The 21,440-nt window shown below is 40.0% G+C and overlaps 1 protein-coding gene and 1 non-coding gene across 4 annotated transcripts in view; both read left to right on the top strand.

Moving 5' to 3' along the window:
* The window catches only part of ELP3 (elongator acetyltransferase complex subunit 3), a 143,287-nt gene that overhangs the window by 61,813 nt on the left and 60,034 nt on the right, over window positions 1-21,440 (top strand). For all 3 annotated transcript variants that reach the window (XM_023755987.1, XM_006081939.3, XM_023755973.1), the window contains exons 13-14: window positions 652-879; window positions 2,024-2,105. In XM_023755987.1, the coding sequence (XP_023611755.1) occupies window positions 652-879; window positions 2,024-2,105 (310 nt within the window). The remainder of the gene's footprint in view (window positions 1-651; window positions 880-2,023; window positions 2,106-21,440) is intronic.
* Window positions 299-431, top strand: LOC111826628. The gene has a single exon (XR_002829985.1). It is a non-coding gene; the product is annotated as a U11 spliceosomal RNA (small nuclear RNA).

Raw genomic sequence — 21,440 nt, 5'->3', positions numbered from 1 at the left:
GAACAAGTAAGTGACACTGACACATACCCCTCCCCCCAAAAGAGTGTTTTATTGGAGGAAGAACTAGAAAGTTAAACCATTGAGCATCTGAAAGTTCTGGGGCCCAGGGGTTCTCCTAAGAGCTATGCATGTGGCATAGTATATAATTTTACCTTAGAGACTCTTCATGGAGCAGCAGAGATTTAACTGCATGGAAGCATTTACTAAGCCAGATATTTGTAAGAATCTCAAGATTAATGAAGTTCAAATGTTTATGAAACTGTAAAATTGTCTTTTTTTATAATAGTTCAGGAACATCAGAAAGGGCTCTGTCATGAGTGGCACACGTAGAGCAGCTTGAGTGTTCCACATGCAGAATCAACATCAAGAGATTTCAGAAGCATAATTTTTTGGTATCTGGGCAGCTAGTGATCATTGGCCCTGGCACCCACCAGAAGGAAAAACAGTTCATGAACAATGAGTGAACTCTGATTTAATTGATGTTCAAGATTGGACAAGTAAAAAGAAATAACTCGTGATTATTTTTTATCCTTAATTGTGGATATTAGTCTAAGTAAATACATATATTTATAAAAATGAACTTTGTTCTCTAATTTTTAAAAAATGTGGTTTTGTTTGTTGATTTTGTGTTGTTGTTGTTTTATTTAACAGGTTGAGTTGGTAAGGAGAGATTATGTTGCAAATGGTGGCTGGGAAACATTCTTATCATACGAAGACCCAGATCAAGACATTTTGATTGGCCTCCTGCGATTACGAAAGTGTTCAGAGGAAACCTTCCGTTTTGAGTTGGTTGGAGGTGTCTCCATAGTCCGAGAGCTGCATGTGTACGGGAGTGTAGTCCCTGTGAGCAGTCGGGATCCTACTAAGTTTCAGCATCAGGTATCCTGTATTTCATTTCTATTTGACCATAATTATTTAAGAAATTCCCCCAAGGAGGGAAAGAAAAATGGAATGGGAGAAAGACACAGAGAAAGGTGAAAGGGAAGTATAGAAACATAGGAACCAATATTTTAGTTGTTCAGAGATGTTTTCTCTTCAAATTGCCCACTTTTGGGTATGAGGGGGGAGGAGGAAGAGACAAAGTGAGACTCAGGCAAGTGGAATATAATACTAGGTTGAATGATATGAAATTGCTGTTTTTGAAAAGTCAGAAATGGTCCAATCCCGGCAGTTTTGAATGATCCACTATTATGGCATCAAAGGAGATGATAATGTGGAAGCACTTAAGAAGTATTAAAGCACTTCATAAATGCGAGTTATATGATATATATTGGAACACTGTTCCACTCCCCCCAAACAACTTAAATAAATAAAAAACTGACTTTTTAAGTTTTAGGAAAATAGGTTAAAGACACTAGTGGTAGATTTAGCATAGACTCCAAAATTAGTGAATTAAGAATATTGCCTGGGGCCCTGGCCAGGTAGCTCAGTTGGTTAGAGCATTATCCTGATACACCAAGGCTGTGGGTTCCATCCCCAGTCAGAGCACATATAAGAATCAACCGTTGAATGCATAAATAAGTGGAACAGCAAATCAGTGTTTCTCTATCTCCACCTCCCTCCCTCTCTCCTCCTCTCTCCCACTTCCCGTCTCTCTAAAATCTTTTTTCTTTTTAAGAATATTACCTGGCAGTTTTGAAATTGGAGGGGTGACTAATAAATACAGGTTAGATGCCCTAGACTTCATCACCTTGAAATGGCCTAGAACTTGTTCAAAAAGAGAAAGAAGTGAAGGCAGTTACCCCCTTGCTGTGAGTAGATTACATCAGCTACAAAATACCTGTTGGCTTTTGTTGCAAAGTTATTCCTTTTTTATCCCCCCCCCCCCCCACTAGCCTGCTGTAGTGTACTTTCAGTATAATTAAAAGATTTCTCTTTCCTTACTTTCATAAATGGGTTTCTTTTTGTCACTCTTATTTTAACAGATTTAGCAAGTACTAAATATTAGCCTTCTTGTTTTATAGATTCCCTTAATGACTTCTTTTCTCCTTAATTCTCTCACCCTCTTTATTGCTCCTTATAGGGATTTGGCATGCTGCTGATGGAGGAAGCAGAAAGAATAGCTAGAGAAGAACATGGGTCTGGGAAAATAGCTGTTATATCAGGTAAGCGGCGGGGGGGAGGGGGGTTGACGGCAAAGTTCATGACTCATTCACATTTTTAACTTGGTACCACAATTAAAACTACCCCAGGTCTCTTTTGTGGCTGTTTATGTTCAAAATGGGACAGAACTGAATAGTGAAATACCTGTGCTTAAACACAAAGAAAACTCCTATAAGCAGTTTGCTGGAATAGAGCGTTCAGAAGCAACCCGTCTCTGAGTGGCAAGACCGGTAGTCTGTGTGCTGTCTTCCTCGCTGTCTGTCACCCTAGTCATCGTGTTCATCTCCTCTCTTGTGCTTTGTGCCCAGTTACTTTGGGAAAATGAATTGTGATGATATGGATCCAAGAAAAATGTAAATCAATGTGGAGATTATCAATATTGTTGTTCAGGAAATTAAAATAGAATCTCAGTTGCCAGTACAAGATGTTTAAAGGCAGAGTTTCCTGCTCCGTAAATACCGTTCGCAGTGACTTTGCTCTTGGGGAAGCGCTTGCCCTGTGTGGATTCTCCATTCCTGATCTAGGACAGCAGGTAATGGGGAAGGGGCATGAAAAGGACATTGTAGATGAGTGGGACAGAGTAATGTAGCGCCCTTTCACGCTTGCTTCTTGGTATTGTATCCCTACACAAATTGCTGTTGCCATTAAGAAGCTGACATGGTGAAAGCCATGATCAAAATGTAGGTTATTTTTCTTCTAGTGTTTGTTTTCTTATAGATGACTACATTCTAAAGGCAGATTATTTCCTTTTAAGAAAATATTCTTTTCTCTGAAAATGAAAGTTGAAATGAGATTTTTCTTTTTTAATTAGTAAGTTGTTGCCCATCAGTAAGTCAATACCTTTGCCTAACTTTTAATGATTATAATTATGGAAATGTAATGACCCAGGCTCACTTAATCATTTATTCTGGCCATGGTTTTTGGCATTATCCAGACAGATTAATAAAGCACTTCTTAACATGGCTAGCTTTATAAATTTTTTTCTGTTATCTTTAATCCCACTAAAGAAGAGGGAGCTAAATGAACTAAATGAGGCTCACATGATTGATACTGATATATGTGATGATAAATGATTACCTCTCAACGGTTTAATCTGTAGTTGACCAGAAGTCAGCCTTTCCTGGTGGTACCAGGAAAAGGCCAAACCTACGCAGAGCTCATTCTCCACATGCATCTGAAGGGCAGCGATCATCTGAAATTTCAGTGGCCTCTTTTCCGGAGCACTGTCAGTGTCTGCAGTATAGCACTCATGCTTTCATGTGCTCGTGAATCACCTGGAGATTTTGTTAAAATGCAGATTTTAACTCATTAGGTCTGCAGTGGGGCCTGAGAGCCAGCATTTCTAACCAGCTCCCAGTGACACCCAAGCTGATTCTTTTCAGACTGCACTTTGAGTAGCAGGGTTTTAGTATTCTCGTCCAAATGTAATATCCTCTTCCAGATCATTAAGGTAAGGGTACTGCCTGTGACACTGGCCGTGCCTGCACTCTCAAAGGCTGATACGCAATTACATGATTTTCTGGTATCTGTGGGAAACCTAATCAGTCTTGAAACTGAGAGCATCGGTACTCTATCACTTCTGCGTGTTATTTCATTTGGCTTCATGATATCTCTCTTTTTGGAAATAATACATGCATTGCCTGAGGTCACATTCAGTTGCCCATAAGAGCCTCAGTTTCTGCTTTTTATGAGCAGATAATGGAAATCAGCATCTGTACTCTTTCTAGCTTTTTATCATAATCTAAATAATAGCTCAATTTCAGATCATCTGCTTGTAGACTTTTTAGAATAACAGGGAAGAGCCTTTCTCCTTATCGGCTCCTACAATAGGAACTGCTAGATTTCCGTACGGGGGTTTCTTTTGGTCAGTGGGTTTCTGGCCTGAGGAACAGCCCTGGAAGAACTAAGTGAGTTCTGTGGGAGGAAGAAAGTGGTACTTCTGTCACTGTGGCCTGTACGCCCCACATTGCTTGCTTTTGGGAAAACCACGTAGGGCTTTGACTTTCTGTTTGACTCAAAATCTGGTCACCCTTCAAATGAAAAAGCTAGGACTTCTGTCTGTGTCTGATGCATTTGATATCTAATTTACTAATATGTTACTGTTCTGTTTAAATTTCTGAATCAGGCCGAAACCGGTTTGGCTCAGTGGATAGAGCATCGGCCTGCGGACTGGAAGGTCCCAGGTTCGATTCCGGTCAAGGGCATGTACCTGGGTTGCGGGCACATCCCCAGTAGGGAGTGTGCAGGAGGCAGCTGATCGATGTTTCTCTCTCGTCGATGTTTCTGACTCTCTACCTCTCTCCCTTTCTCTCTGTAAAAACTCAATAAAATATATTTAAAAAAAAAAATTTCTGAATCAGACATCTGAGATGTCCATTATTCAGAACTTCAAGGAAGGCAGATTTAAAGTGTTTGTTTTCACATGTTTTTTATGTTGTTGTTTTTTTTCCTTCCATGTTTGTTCATTTTGACTTTGGTCCTTTTTTTTTTAACAGTTTACTTTCAATTTTATTTTGTATTGTTTTTAGGTATACTGCTTAGTCATACACTTTTACATAATTTAAGTACAGTGGTGTGTGTGTGTGTGTTTGTTTTAATTGGTTTTTATAAGTTGATTCTTAGAATGCAGGTGTCTGGTATTTGTGTGCTGCATTCATTCACAATACGCTATTAGAGGTAGTACATAAGAAGAGACACTTAGGCAGGGTATGATTATGATTCCATTTCTGCATGGACAGTAGCTATTGTGATCTTGGATAATTTCACTTGATCTTCATGGACCTTTATTTTCTTACTAAAAACATGTGGGTCACGTTATCTTTTAACAGTCTGGAATTCTGCCCCTTAGTGTCTTAATTTAAGTTCTCCACAGGGCCAGTTGTTTTACATTTACATTTTAAGTAGATTCTTTTCTGAAACTGTGGTAGGATACCCTTTAATTTCATCAGTAACTGATCTCAGTCTCATTGTGGATTGGGTATGTGATGATAAAAATAAAGTTTACCTTAGGTGGCTTAGTCCTATCAGTGATTTGTGGATGCCTGTTAACTTCATCACGACTGATGGTACTTTGTGACCTAAATGTCCTACTTTTTTTTCTGACTTTGTCATCAATGTGTATATCCATTCTTGTTCTGGGCTTTTGTAACACTCTAACCCAGTGATGGCCTAAATATTCTGTCCCTACGTAACTGGTAGCTTGAGTCAGAGAGAAGCAGCTTATTTATCATTCTGGTTACTCTGACTGTAAGAATGCGTTTATGTAGAATTTGTTTTTAAATTACATTCTGATTCATTACGACTTCCCTTCATCATGCCAGCAGATTTTTTCCGTTACTTAGATTTGTAATCTTTGATTCTGCCTCTAGAAAATATTAACTACACAGTAGATCTGATTTACATCTAGTCAGAAAAACTAGTATATACCTTCTATAAACAAAATATATTGAAGTAACAGATAAAAAAACAATTTTTAATAGAAAAAAAGAATAATTGGTATTATATAAAGTTTATAACTGATTTATCTTTTTTTAAAGATTAATTTTACAGCTACATGAGAAAATTAAAAACTTCCTTGTTTATCGGAGTGAAATGAAGCACTTTCTTAGACTTTTGCTTATTCTATTTTTTTTAACTACATGTAATTCTTCGTAAGTAAGCTGGGTGTTTTAAAGTTAACCATCAACTCTAAATGGGAAATTAAACAAAGCAAAAATGAAATGTTTAGCTTCATCGACATCAAAATCACTAAGTGTATTTTTTAAGTCTCCTATGTGCAAGGGACCCAGGGCTGAGCGGGCAGAGAGAAGTGCGCACTGCTGCCTGCCTGTGAGGGATGTCATATTGGGCTGGACAGCTCTCCATCTTCACCCTAGAGATTGTCCTTAACTATAGCGGGAGGCTAAGTTTTTCTCCCAACTTACACTACTTGCCTACACATAAAAAGTGGGTAAATCCATGGTATAAGAACAACCACTTTATAAAATAATGTGTAGACGGAAAATGACAGTTAATTGCTGCTAAATACCTAAGCAGTTAATTAGTCCCTGTCAAGTCCAAGTGCTTTAGTATCTCTCACCAACTTACTCGTGTAGCTTCTATCAGCCCACATGTTTAAGATGAACAGATCGTATCTATTTGGATGATCAGCATTCTTTCCTTTAAAAATGTTAAAATTGCCGAACCAGTTTGGCTCAGTGGATAGAGCGTCAGCTTGTGGACTGAAAGGTCCCAGGTTCGATTCCGGTCAAGGGCATGTACCTGGGTTGCGGGCACATCCCCAGTAGGAGATGTGCAGGAGGCAGCTGATCGATGTTTCTCTCATCGATGTTTCTAACTCTCTATCCCTCTCCCTTCTTCTCTGTAAAAATTCAATAAAATATATTTAAAAAATAATAATAATAAAAATGTTAAAATGAAGCAGTTCTTTCTCTTCCCTCTCTCATGGGATACAGTGGAACCTAACCACAACATTTGAAATGCCATCACTAATAGTCACCATGGAAACTGAAGATCTCTGATGTCACACTGCTCATACCATTTCCAAAAAGGCAAATGTAGCCACTATTTAAAAAGTCACTCAGGACCCCCAACAGAATGATTTTTCCCCCCTTTGGCAGTTTGGCTAGGTATCAGGTCCAATCATGTTACTGTTTCTATTTGCAAAGCTAATTGCTATGCATCAAGACTAACAGCTATTCCCCAAGCTCCCCCTCCTACCTTCGTCATAAGCAGTATTCTATTTGTGTTCTTTCAAGTAGAAAATTAATATGGCCATTGGCCAAGAATTGTGCAAGGTTGATATCATACAGTGATGATGAGAAATGAGGAAAATGCCTGACTGGTTGATGACAGGAATCACTGAAGTCAGAGACGGATAGCCATTTTGTTTAAGCCTATTAAAAAGACAAAAAGGGAGAGAAAAGAAGCTTAAATTTAGGGTGAGTAAACGAGTCACTGTGGCGATGAGATCATTCTAAATCATGATGCTCAGAGTGAGGACTCTAAAGCCACATCGACAATTCCTACTAGTGAAAAAAATCAATGTGCCTGTGCCGGACATAGTCCAGTGTGGCTTCTTAGGACTGAAATTAATGGCCTTGTCCCCAGAACCCCTGATTAACAAAATGATATGTGGGCAGGAACTAATCATTGTTTGGTTTCATTAAACTACGGATAGCTGAGATTTACTTTACGAGGCCCCAGAAACTTACCCTGTGTTCCAGGATGCAGCTTATCTCCTCTGTTTGAGGTGAAGGCAGTTTTATTCTTTGCATTATAATCTACTTGAAGGATGCGTTTGTAACTAGATCTGTCTGGTAATGGACTCATAATCTAAAATGCCTAGGAAAGCTTTTCCTCATTCTGGCCTATCTCTTTGCTAATGGACACCGGAAGCCTTCCAAATGCAACCAGCGTGTGCTGCATGTGTTAATATAGGGCTTCTCAGAAAGGAAGGAAAAAGATTGTTTGCTCTCTTATGGTTTCTGTTTCATCCCTTTACATAGTTTATCTTTCAATAAATTATTCCCCAGTTAAATGCACATTGTTAGGGTTCTACATATTCCTCACTTTCTTCCATTTGGTATTCTAACAATGTTCATACATATTTATTTTGTGGTGCATGTTCCAATAGGATTTTGTTATGGTAGTGGTTAATATCTCTCTTTTTAAAGATAATAGATACAAAATAAAATATTGCTTTTACAAGAACTTTATTCATTTCAGCCTCATTATTAATCAGACCAGCACTAATGACATGGAATACTATTTTGTTAGATAACAAATGTTTGCTAATTGGTATCTGCATTGTAACTGGACTCTGAAGGCATTGTTGCGTAGTTTTTCTCAGGACTCTTTATTCCCTGACTTGATATTTATTTATTTGTGGCTGAATTGGGTACCAGTTTATAGTACATTGCATATCAAGTGCATTAGAGACCTGTTCTTCCCATGGCATCACATGACTGTTAATTAATGCATATTTTTCAAATATTTATAAATAGGTTACTAGTGAATTTCCACTATTTGGATCTTGTGGTTCAATTGAATATTTGGTGAAGTTTCCTAGGCAGAAGCTAGTGATGCCAGTAGTTAGTGGCTCGTTGACATTTGAGGAGCAGCAGTTGGCAAATGCTATTGCTCCTCCCAGGTCTATGCTGTCAAGTCGTCTTGTGTCTCAGAAACAGGCATGTTAAAGTCACAGAGGATAGCCCTGCTAATGTTGACACATTTGTAGACTTTTTCTCCATTTTTGTTCCTCCTGGTGTATTGCTATTGGAAATGATGGTTGTATGCTTTTTCTCGGGAAGAGGAATAGGTTATAGCATGAGGTTCCTAATAATATCCCCGAAAGATCTGGGAGCTTTGCTATCAAAGACTGCCTTTATTGTAAAGTTAGAAACTTCACAGGCTTTTTTCTGAGCCAGGAAGCCTTCTCCAAGGGGTCTAGCCTATATTACTCACACTGCTAGTCTGATTATAGTCAGTTGCAATGTTAACTCCTTTTTAATGTAACTTACATATAATATACTATTCTTTTCTCTAAATTTGTGCTGTAACCAATTTGATAAAATGTTTCTCTTTTATAGCTGCTAGAGGCAGGGATTTGAGAGATTCTTCCCCTTTGAGTGAGCAGATAACTAACGTAATGCGGGAAAATATGGATGCTGCCTTTCTTAGCAGCAACCGAGATACTGGTTTCTATAGAGCCTCTTTGTTTGGGCGTTTTAATTCCAACAGGACATACACAGTTTCTTACTCTTTGGTCAGCCTGGCTTAAACAGTAGCTCACATTTCTAAGACATTACCTGGTAGATACAGGGTTTTAGATTGTGACCATGGGAAAATGTTTTCTTATGCAACCACGTCTTCTACCTCCTTAAGCATCCAGTTGTCCATTACCCATCATTTATGAATGAATCACTGGTGCTCAGTATAGCAGTCCGGAAGCCCCAGATCTGGACCTGATGGGGTCTGTTACTTCTTACTGCAAACCCTACTGGTTAGTGGTTGTTTGGGCTATTCATGGTGTAACACACCACCCCAAAATGTAGGGGCTTAACACAACCACCTTTCTATTTGCTCATTGATTCTGTGGGTCAGAATTCAGAGGCTGGCTCATCTCTGACCTATGGTGTCTAGGGCCTCGGCTGGAGTGGTTTCATTGGCTGGCAGCTGGCTAGATGGCTGGTCTGAAGTCTTAGTTCTGGCTGGTAGGGGGTGCTCAGTTGAGACTGTCAACATGAGCACCTTGGTTCTTCCTCACGTGCCTTGTGCTTCTGATAGCATGAAGGCTGGGTTCTAAGAGGAAGGAAGGGAAGCCCTGGGCTTAGAAGTCTCCGATCACCTTACATGTGTTACCTATTGATGTGTGTTAAGTTACCACAAAGCTTGGTGGCTGAAAACAACAAGCAGCTCTCTCCAAGTAGCTCATAAAGCTTCAGCTAAGGTGTCAGTCAGGGCTGTAATCATTTCAAGATTCAGTTGGGGTTGAAGAATCCACTCCCAAGTTCACTGTGGTTTTGGCAGGCTTCAGTTCCTCACCGTGCCAAAGGGGCTGGTCAGCACATGGCAGCTTGCTTCTCCCAGCCGAGTGATCATAGAGACAGAGAGCTTTAGATGGAAGCCATAGTCATTATAACCTAGACTGGAAGAAAGTCAGTGAGTCCAACCCACCCTCAAAGGAAAGGGATTACACAGACTCTTAATCCCATTAGACAGGGAGCTATGGGGGTAGGGGGGTCATCTTAAAGACTGCCCACCACAGTGTGACTTCTGCCCCATTTTGGTGGTTAAGTCATTGAGCTCTAGGTGGTTTGGCTCAGTGGATAGAGTGTCGGCCTGCAGACTGAAGGGTCCCAGGTTCGATTCCGGTCAAGGACATGTACCTCAGTTGCAGGCTCCTCCCTGGCCCGGGCCTTGGTCAGGGCTCATACAGGAGGCAACCAATCAGTGTGTTTATTTCACATCGATATTTCTCTCTTTCCCTCTCTCTTCCACTCTCTCTAAAAATCAATGGAAAAATATCCTCGGGTGAGGATTAAAAAAACAACAACAGTCATTGGGCCAGCCCAGATTTAAAGGAAGAGGAAATAAATTCCACTTCTCAAAGAGAGTGGCTCTGGTGGCTACTAAGTGTTAGAATACATGTTCATGAACTTGCAATTAATAGGCATCCAGTTTCTTTCTATAGGAAACTTCATTTAGCCTTCTCTCAAGGTCTTAAGATGTACCTTCAAGGGTTCTTGTCCCAATCCCCATATCAGATTTTTATATGCCAGTCCTGGAAGCACAGTTATACCTAACACTGTCCTAAGCAGAGTTTGGCAGGCCCCACAAGTAGCACCTGCATCTGACCTTTTGTCTGCCATCTCACTTCCATGAGGACATTTCTCTATTTCTCCTTACAAGCCTAAGTGATGCTTTAGGTCTATGTTACTGGCCACTTACATCTTGTAAGTTATGGAATATAGAAGACCATCTTTGGCGGAAGGTACCTGATTTTTCCTACCGTAAATCCATATCTCCTTCCTTAAAAACACCTGAAGATAGTTAATGCATTTTAAAGTCATCTTTTTCTATTTAGGGAGGTACAAAACTGTATATAACGCAAAATTTGTCATTATAACCATATTTATACAGTTCAGTGGTATTACATTCACAATGTTGTGCAACCATCACCACCATTTCCAAAACATCTTCATCACCCCAAACAGAAAGTATACTCATTAAGCAGTAACTCCCAATTCCTTCATCTCCCCAGCTCCTGGTAACCTAATCTATTTTCTCTATGAAATGGAATCATATAATTTGTGTTCTTTTGTGTCTGGCTTAATTCACTTAGCATAATGTCTTTAAGGTTCATCCACACTATAACATGTATCAGATTTTGCTTCCTTTTTAAGGTGAGTAATAGTCTATGTACACACACAGACACACGGGGTCAGGCAAAAGTGGGTTTACAGTTGTGAGTACTCAGAACACAAAGTTTATTCTTGTATTATTATTTATTAATTATTGTATTATTTTCCATATAAACAACTCTAAACCTACTTTTGCCCCACCCTGTATTTGGGTAGTTTTCATCTTTTGGCTATGTGAGTAATATTGCTATGACATTGGTGTACAAATATCTATTCAAGTTCCTGCTTTCAATTCCAGAAATGGAGATACTGAATCAAATGGTAGTTCTGTTTAAATTTGTGAGGAATTGCTAAACTGTTTCTTGCAGTAGCTGCATTGTTTTACACTCCCATCAACAGTACACAAGGGTTCCAATTTCTTCACATCCTTGCCAACACTTTTATTTTATCTCTTTTTGTTAATATCTGTCTTGTTGGGTGTGATGTTTTACTGGGGTTTTAACTTTCATTTCCTTAATGACTAATGGTGTTGAACATTTTTTGTGTGCTTGTCATTTGTGTATCTTCTTTAGAAAAATGTCTATTCAAGTCCTTTGCTCATTTTTTAATTGGGTTGTTTGTCTTTTTGTTGTTGAGGTGTAGGGATTTTTTGTAGTTTCTGGATACTAGACTCTTATAAAATCTGTGAATTATAAATATTTTCTCCCACATATATTCATAAAGGATAGTGGTCTATAGTTTTATTTGTAGTGTCTTTGGCTTTGGTATCAAGGTATTGCTAGCCTCATAGGATGAGTTGGGAAGTGACTCTCATCTTCAGTTTTTTGGAAGGATTTAAGAAGGATTGGTGTTAACTCTCTAAACATTTGATAGAAATCACCAGTAAAGCTGGGTCAGACTTTTAGGGAAAGTTTTTGGTGACTGATTCAATCTCCTTACTTATTATAGGACTATAAAGACTTTCTGTTTCTTCTTTTTGTAGTTTGTATTTCTAGGAATTTTTCTGTTTTATCTAGGTTATCCAGTGTATTACTGTACATACGCATTCACATTATTGTTCTTAATATCCTATATAATAAAAGGGTAGTATGCAAATTGACCTAACAGCAGAACGACTGGGAATGACTGGTCACTGTGACACACACTGACCATCAGGGAGCAGATGCTCAATGCAGGAGCTATCCCCTGGTGGTCAGTGCGCTCCCACAGGGGGAGCTCTGCTCAGCCACAAGCCAGGCTGATGGCTGCCAGCACAGCGGTGGTGGCGGGAGCCTCTCCCACCTCCTCAGCAGCACTAAGGATGTCCAACTGCAGCTTAGGTCTGCTCCCTGCTGGTAAGTGGACATCCCCCGTGGGCTGCCGGGCTGCCAGAGGGATGTCTGACTGCCAGCTTGGGCCCGATCCCCCCAGGGAGCAGGTGGACATCCTCTGAGGGGTCCCAGACATAGGCCTGGTTGAGGGACTCCCCTCCCCCCCCCCCCAAGTGCACAAATTTTTGTGCACCGGGCCTCTAGTTCTTTTATAATCCTTTCTATTTCTGTAAAGTCAGCAGTAATGTCTCCTTTCATTTCTAATTTTACTGATGAGTCTTTTTTCTTTGTATTTTCTCATACTGTGTATGTTTTCAGTCCTTTGGGTTTTATTAAGACTTGTTTTATGGCCTGGTATATTATCTGAATTGGAGAATGCTTCATGGTTCCTGTGTGTATTCTGTGGTTGTTGGGTAATGTGTTCTGTAAATGTATGTTCGGTTTAATTGGTTTCAAGTGTTGTTCATGTCCTCTATTTTCTTATTGACCTTGTATGACTTTTTTATTCATTCTTGAAAATAGGTATTGGAGTCTCCAACTCTTATTGTAGAACTATCTACTTCTCCCTTCAATTCTGTCCATTTTTGTTTCATATATTTTGGGGCTCTGTTAAGTTTATAGTTATATGTTTATAATTATATGTTTATAAATTGATGAATTGCACCTTTATTAATATGTAACATCTTTTTTTGGTAAACTTTTTTGACTTAAGGGCATTTTGTTTCATAGTGATACAACCACCCCATCCCCCCCTTTTTTTTTTAATTTTATGTTATTGTTTAAAGTATTACAAATAGTAGTACATATGTATCCTTTTTTCCCCATTGACCTTCCCCGGGTCTCCCCTACCCCTTGGCACATGCCCTCACCTCCCCACCCCCCAGTGTCTTGCATCCATTGGTTATGCTTATATGCATGCATACAAGTCCTTCAGTTGATCTCTTACCTCCCCCCCCCCAACCCTTCCCAGCCTTCCTGCTGTAGTTTGACAGTCTGTTCAGTGCTTCTTTGCCTCTGTATCTATTTTTGTTTATCAGTTTATAATGTTCTTTATATTCCATAAATTAGTGAGATCATGTATTTTTCTTTCACTGACTGGCTTATTTCACTTAGCATAATGCTCTCCAGTTCCATCCATGCTATTGCAAATGGTAAGAATTCTTTCTTTTCCATTGTGTAGATGTACCACAGTTTTCTAATCCACTCATCTGCTGATGGGCATTTAGGCTGTTTCCAAATCTTAGCTATTGTAAATTGTGCTGCTATGAACATAGGGGTGCATATATCCTTTCTAATTGGTGTTTCTGTTTTCTTGGGATATATTCCTAGAAGTGGTATTACTGGGTCAAATGGCAGTTCTATTTTTAATTTTTTGAGGAAACGCCATACTGTTGTCCACAGTGGCTGCACCAGTCTGCATTATTTTATAGCCAGATTCCATAAGGCAAAGTAAGGGTGTGGTCAAGATGTTTACAACATTCTCGTGGGTTTCGATCCTACTCAGTTACATGCACCTGAACTCTATCAAGCCCACATCACTGAGCCACATGGGGCCACGTGTTCGGACCATAGGTTCAAGCTTACAACTAGAGCTGTTGGCTATAATTGTGCTGGGAGGGCTTTGCCCTCCAACCTGGGACTTGCACATGGCCATAAGAGGACTGTGCCCCTCATTAGTCCAAGGCTTGAACCTGTCCAAACACTGTAGCCGCTCTCCACAGTGGGTTGCAGCGGGTGGGCAGGGCCTCCCTCTGTGAGGAAAGCCTGGGTCCTGGGTGCCAGAGGGAAGCCGGTTACTGGCAGCCGGGGAAAGGAAGGCCTACTCTTGTATGAATTTTGTGCATCGGGCCTCTAGTTGGTTAATAAGATCATATAGGTTTCAAGTGTACATTTCTATAATACATGATCTGTATATTGTATATTTTGGATATACAATATACAGATATACAATATACAATATACCTTAGCCAGTATGTGGTTTGCAAATATTTCTCCCATCTTGTAGGTTGCCTTTTACATTTTGTTGATCATTTTTTTCTGTACAGAAGCATTTTAGTTTGATATAGTCCCACTTGTTGATTTTTGTTTTTGTGCTCTATTAGTTCTTTGTCCATGGTTCCCTTTAGCTTCTGAGCATCCTATATAATAAAAGCCTAATATGCTAAGTGTCCAACTGTTTGACTGGTTGCTGTGATGCGCACTGACCACCAGGGGGAAGATGCTCTGACTGGTAGGTTAGCTTGCTGCTGGGGTCTGGCCTATTGGGACCTGGTGGGATGGGCCAGACACCCCCTGGAGCCTTCCCGTGGTCCTTCCCTGTCCCCGATCGTGCACTGGTGGGGTCCCTTGGCCTGGCCTGTGCCCTCTCACAATCCGGGACCCCTTGTGGGATATCACAGAGCCTGTTTTGACCCCTGCAAGCCAGGCCAAGGGACCCCACCGGTGCACAAATCTGTGCACTGTGCCTCTAGTATTTAATAAGTTGACTTTGCCTAGTAATTCCAGTGTCTAGGCTTCCTCCGGCATAGTTTCTCTCAACTTCCTTTTTTCCTATGAATGACTCCTATTTTCCTGTTTTCTGCATTTGAGTATTATAAGAGTCAGGATTCTTCCCCTCCTTGGGGATTACTTTGGAGGGCTATAGTCATCCATTTGTAGAGTGACTTTTATAGAGTCAGTATTCTGTGTTGCATGTGGCCACTAAAGTTTATGTCCTGTTACCTCTGCAGTCAGCTTGTGACCTTACAGGGATTTCCTTAAATGTCTGGATCGTTAAAAAGGGAAGGGGAGGGATTGATGTCTCTTCAAATCTTGCAATAGACACCCTAGGGAAGAAGGACCACCCCAAATTTTTGGAGGACTAGGGCTTACTGCCCAGCCTGGCTCCAGCCAGTCACTCTAGGAATCGGGGTGGTAGGTGTTCACATCTCTTACCAAAGACCAAGCACTCCCCTGGTGCGTTAAGTGTTTTATCAGGTTCTAGAGCCCAAAAATAGTTAGTTCTGATTTTTTTCCAGATTGTTTGTTTCAGTGGAGGGAATTATCTCTAAAGTTCCCTATGCCACCCTTTTCCCTCTTAAAGTCTATTTAAGACTGTAAATAGAAGGGATCACTCTTCCTTCTGGGTTATAGATGGCACAATCTTTAACTTCTGCAGAGACACACTAATGATTTGGACATGGGTGAAGTAGTGAGAACGATCTGGGACATAGCAAACATTCCACCTTGGTAGGAACAGAGCCACTCCATTTTGAATTAGATGATTGTGGGTCCTCCTATGTCAGACTCCCTGTGAGGAAAAAACCTAAGGGCTATAGACTAACCCACCAGTATCACACTATTGTAAGGTACCACAGTAGCTTCTGTTTAGATTCTCCATGCTTGCTCTTTGTAAGTTACCTGCTTTTATTTTTTTGTTTGTATTTACTCTGTTGTTATTCTAGCATACTACTACAAAATGCATAGAGGAACCTTTAGGCTGCTGGGTAGCAAATTGGATCCTTTACCTCTCCTGCGATAGTTTCCTATCTTCCCAGGTAATGGGGAATAATGTACTCATGTGCTGTGATAATGATCTGCAATACCAGCTACTTTGAAGAGCTGAGATTATATGTGACCTTGTAAGAGTTTTTTTTTTAACAGCAGAAGAAAACATTTTTTCTTTCAGAGATCTAGGGTCATTGAGTTAATTGGTTCTTTTCTAAATGTCCAAAATAGAAACCTTTGCTCAACTCTCAGATCAGTGTGCATTGTTGAAGAGTGAAATATTGCCATCATAGTAAGATCAATGAGATGTAATAGTCTCATTTCAGTATCTAATGAATACATTTGCTTGAATTAATGCTGCTAGGCATATATCAAGCACTCACATAGTTGATTAATTGAACTCAAAAGTAATTAAAATAGTTTGTTTTTATTTCACTGATTTTTTATTAAGTAATCATGAATTGTCATACCAATCTTTCATCTAATCAAAAAAAAAATAAGATTTAGTGTCGAAGGCTAGAATTAGCATGTTTTCTTTCTCTTTTCAAGTTTGGCTTTAGGAATGTATGTGGGCTCAATATTAATTCAGTCCAACACATAAGTAGAGATGAAGGACGGCCTCATGTCCTAACAAAGGTAGTGTCAAAGAACCAGGAATGTATATGCACCCCTATGTTCATAGCAGTGCTATTTACAATAGCCAAGATTTGGAAGTAGCTCAAGTGCCCATCTGTAGATGAATGGATACAAAAGATGTGATACATTTACCCAATGGAATACTACTCTGCTGTGTAAAAAAGAAGGAAATCTTACCTTTTGTGACAGCATAGATTGACCTGGAGAGTATCATGCTAAGCAAAATAAGCCAGTCAGAGAAAGGCAAATACCATATGATTTCACTTATATGTGGACTCTAATGAACAAAATAAACAAAATAGAAACAGACCCATAATACAGAAAATAGACTGACAGTTGTTAGAGGGGAGAGTGCTGGGTAAAAAAGGTGAAGGGATCAAGCAAAAAAACATAAAACAAAACTCAGACAACAGTATAGTGATTACCAGAGGGGAAGAGGGTGGAGGGAGGCAGGAGTGGGTAATGGGAGGATAAATGGTGATGGGAGGAGTATTGACTTGGTGGTGAACACACAATACAATATACAGATGATGTATTATAGAATTGTACACCTGAAACCTATATATTTTATTAACCAATATCACCCCAATAAATTCAGTAACAATTTTTAAAAATTAAAAAAATTTTAAAGAACAGGAATGTATGTACCTCCAGATTTCTAAATCATTTTCCTGCTTCAGATAAGAAAATGTCTAAATTATATGGCCAGAATTTTTCTTTCCTTGAAGAATTCCAAGAGTTAAGACTTTAATTTTCAGGCTTCCAGTATAGACTCATTAAATACTTGATTAATTTTCCTTTATTATTTTGTCCTCTATTAAAACACATTAGTAATTTTATATACTTTTTGTGGAGTTGGAATCACTAAGCCCAGTTTTGTTTGAATTTCCATATGCATGAAGAATTATTTCCCCATTTATACGAGCAATCACATAGTTGAAATTACATAAATCTTCTTTTTCATTTTTTAAAAGTTGACATTAAAGTTCATCAAATGTTAAACAAGGTCAAGAACATAACCAGCACACAAGAAGTACCCTCCTGTTGACTCTTCTCAATCATGGTGCCTTCTCCCCGCTCCGCCCAGGAGCCTAACGTTTTTGTTATTTCTGTCCATGATTTTATTTATATTTCACTACCTAATTATGATCTCCTTACCTATATAGTTTTGTTGGGATCATTTATAGTGTATTTTTTTCGTTCTACTTTTTTACAACCTTGTGAGGTTGAGCCACATTGTTTGTAGCTGTGCTCATTCATTTTTATTGATATGTAGGATTCTATTATGCAGGTATCTCATAATTGATCTGTTTTACTCTTGCTGGATATTTGAGTAGTTTCCAGTGAATATTCTTGTATATGTATCTTGGGACCCATAAACATTTCTATGGAATATATACCTAGAGGAGTGGCATGGCTGGATTGTAGGGAGTATGTATGTTCAACTATAAAGTCTGCAGAGTAGTTTTCTAAACTGCTATCCGTTTTCACTCCATCTATTTTACTATCAATGGGTATTCGGGCAATTTGCAAGTACTGTTTTCTTTGTGCCTAAACAATTTATTTTAGTAATAATCTGGTAGCACATTATTCCAGTATTGACTGTATGAGATGCCCTTAATTTGCTTCATTCTTAAAGGAAGTTTTCACTGTGCATTGAATTCTGAGTTTGTATTCATTTCCTTTCAGCACTTTCTTTTCTGTAAGCTTAAATACTCCTGACTTGTCTGCTCTTCCTCTAAGATCTAATTCCATCTTTATTGCTCCCCCCCCCCAAAAAAAAACACCCTATATTGCATTTATCTTCATTTTTGAAAGGATAGCTACAATTTATCAAGTTATTGAAAAGTATCCCCCTCCCCAGTTGCTCTCACCTTTGTAAGCCATATCTGTTTACAAAGTTTTTTATTGCCTACCTATATTATCAGACCCTTGTATATGCCTTATTCTTCCATTTCTTACTGAACCGTTAGTGAAGTGGAAATAAGGTCACTATGTTTGTTTCATTTAGTGATCTATAAACAAAGGAGAAAAACTGGACACATGTAGAGGAGGTAAAGTGATCAAGACAAGTCAGATGGCCTTTCTGTTCTGTAAAAGAAAGGGATGTGCTGTTACTAGAGCAGAATTGATGTTTAAGGACCGAGTTGGGGGCGCAGAGCAGCCATTCCATAACACAGGTGCCAGAGCTCATTAGAAATACTGTGGGCCAAGGTGTCAGGCAGGCTGTGTCTGACTTACAGTTCTACTTACTGGCTGTGTGAACTTGAGTTATGATTCTTTCTGAAACTTCAATGCCTGGCACGTGTATACTCAAAAAGTGTCTTCTTCGTCTAGCTTTATACGTTAGTATAAACAACTATACAGTTGTTTGTTTTTAAATGAAGTTGTCAGAATCACAAGCAAGTTTGTTTTTAAATGAAGTTGTCAGAATCACAAGCAAGTTTGGTTTTAGGCTCATTTCCTGCTCCTGACTGATTTTTCTCTTTTAAAAGCCTCTCCTCTGGTGTTGGATCTGTCCCCTTAGAACAGGGGTGGGCAAACTTTTTGACTCGAGGGCCACAATGGGTTCTTAGCTTTATACATTAGTATAAACAACTATACAGTTGTTGCTGCATTTGTTTGTTTTTAAATGAAGTTGTCAGAATCACAAGCAAGTTTGGTTTTAGTTTTTTTAGTTTTATTCATTTCATTTTTCTCTTTTAAAAGCCTCTACTCTGGTGTTGGATCTGTCCCCTTAGAAAGAGGGCTTGTAATAATGTGAAGAAGCAGAGTTGCTTTGCAGCCAGTTTGGGTACCACATTGACTAGTTTACTCCTTTTGCCTGCTCCTCCCTTTGTTTTCTAATCCAGAGTAGAATTTAATTAAGTAGACAGCTAGGTTTGTTTCATTTTCATCTTTGATTAATCTTGTTAAGAGACAGTTGGCAGGTACATTTTCTGTGATTGCCTTTCTTCCTCAATATTTAGATGGTGTACATCTTTCAAAGAGACGGAGCGCAGTCACAAAGCAGAGGTGCTTTTTGTTGTTGTTTTTTGTTTTCACAGCTGGGGCTTGAGGCTTGAAAGGCATTTGGTACAGAATAAGGATTAGAGAAATGCGGTAGCCCCTGGTCTCAGGTTCAGGGGGAGGCCAGCAGCTCCTGGCAACCAGCCTTGGGAAATGGAAAGGAGGCTTTCTTCCCTGGTTCACACTCTCTCTACTCCTGTCATCCCACAGAGTGGACAACAGCCTGTAATTTAACACTCTGCCCAGGGGCTGCATTCTGTCCAAGGTACCTGCAGCTGAACTATCACCTGTCCTTTTAATAACTTAATTCTTAATATCTAAAGTTTATACATACCCAGAAAAGTTTGTTCTTTTCTCCCAAAAAGAGATGTATGTCCTGGGCAGAGGTGGAGGCCAGGAAGGGAAAAACAGACTGGTCACTAAAGCCCAATCTCAGAATATCACTCTAAGCACATGTCAAGGTATTCTTTCCACCTTACTCATTTTATCATCATCCCAGCTGGTAAAGTGGTGAACATAAAAACGTTTATCCTGTCTCCAAGAAGAGAAGGAGGCCCCCGCAATACAGGCAAATTCTGGCTGTGGGTTAGGCAGCTTGGAGGATCAAACAGTGCAAGCACTGGACTGCCTCACTCCTCCTGTCCTCAGTGCTCTAGCAACTGTTGCCTCTGCTGATAGAGCCCCTGAGGACTGCTGCACAGGTTTAACTCCTGCCCACCACCCCGCCCAGGGGCCAGCAGAACCACACACAGGCCATCAAGCGGAGAACGTGGTTACTTGTACACCCACTGCGTCTCTCCTCAAGGGCAGGAGCAGCGTTACACTGAGGCCTGTGAGACAGCCTGCCCACGTCAGTCCGGGAGGTTGGCTGACGTCAGCTGTGAAACATAACTGCTTTTTCTTGGCTGGCTAACAAAAGGAAAGTTACTGTGACCAGGGCTGTCTAGGAGCCCGAAAAGCATGGAGAGGAGACAGAATGTGGTCTCCATCCAGCCCAGGTGTTGGTGTGTTCCTTTCTCAGGGGGCTAACAACACTAATACTTTTGCCAGCCTGTTCTGTAGATTGTAGAAATGGGCGGGGGTCTTTTTATTTTTTCAAGCAAGAGGCACAAAGAAATACAAATGAGGAATTTTTAAGTAAAAAAGAGGTTGGAGTCCAGATTGGCTAGAGGTCAGACATCTTTCCCCAAAATGTTTAAAGGTTCCCAAAGGGTCCAGAAATAGACTTTCCATCACAGTGCTACGGCATGTTATTGAAAAGATAAGAACAAGGATAAGAGCTCAAAAATAAGCCTTTCCTTCAAAAAGCCCTGGTGCCTCTCAAGTTGGTGCTAGCTCTGGGCCCACCGCCTGTGAAAGGCGGAAGCACAGGTGGGAGTAGAGACCCCAGGGCACCTGGATGCTCGGTTGGAATCATTACCTAGTTATGCCCCAATAAAGATATTTTAACCGGCAAGCCTGGGAAATCAGGGCTCTCTCGATCACTGCACTCTGGTTATCTAGCAGCTGTCTAGTCCCATGTAAGACATGGGAAACTGCTTCTCTCTCACCGCTGCTGCTGTTTGTGGTAGACAGATGTAGGTTGTGACATGTTTTGGGAAGTACTGTTGACCCTTGAACAACACGGGTGTTGGGGGTACTGACCACCCACCTGCACAGTCGAAAATCATTGTCTAACCAAGTCAGCTCTCCATCCCCAACTGCAGATCCAAACTACAGTTACCCCTTGAACAACACCTGTTTGTGCAGGTCAAACCTAATTATTTAAGGGGCAATGGTAAAGTATTTTCTTTTTAATTTAAATTCTTTATTGTTTAAAGTATTACATGTGTCTCCTTTTTCCCCCATTGACCTCTCCCTGGCTGCTCCCACTCCCCAGCACATGCCCTCACCCCCCTACTGTCTGTGTCCATTGGTTATGCTTATATGCATGCATACAAGTCCTTTGGTTGATCTCTTAACCACTCCCCTCCCCTCCCCTGCCTTCCCTCTGAGGTTTAACAGTCTGTTTGATGCTTCTCTGTCTCTGGAT

This window comes from Myotis lucifugus, unplaced genomic scaffold (genome assembly GCF_000147115.1).
Source record: "Myotis lucifugus unplaced genomic scaffold, Myoluc2.0 scaffold_1, whole genome shotgun sequence".
Taxonomy (NCBI): Eukaryota; Metazoa; Chordata; class Mammalia; order Chiroptera; family Vespertilionidae; genus Myotis; species Myotis lucifugus.
This window is presented reverse-complemented; position numbering and strand designations above follow the sequence as displayed.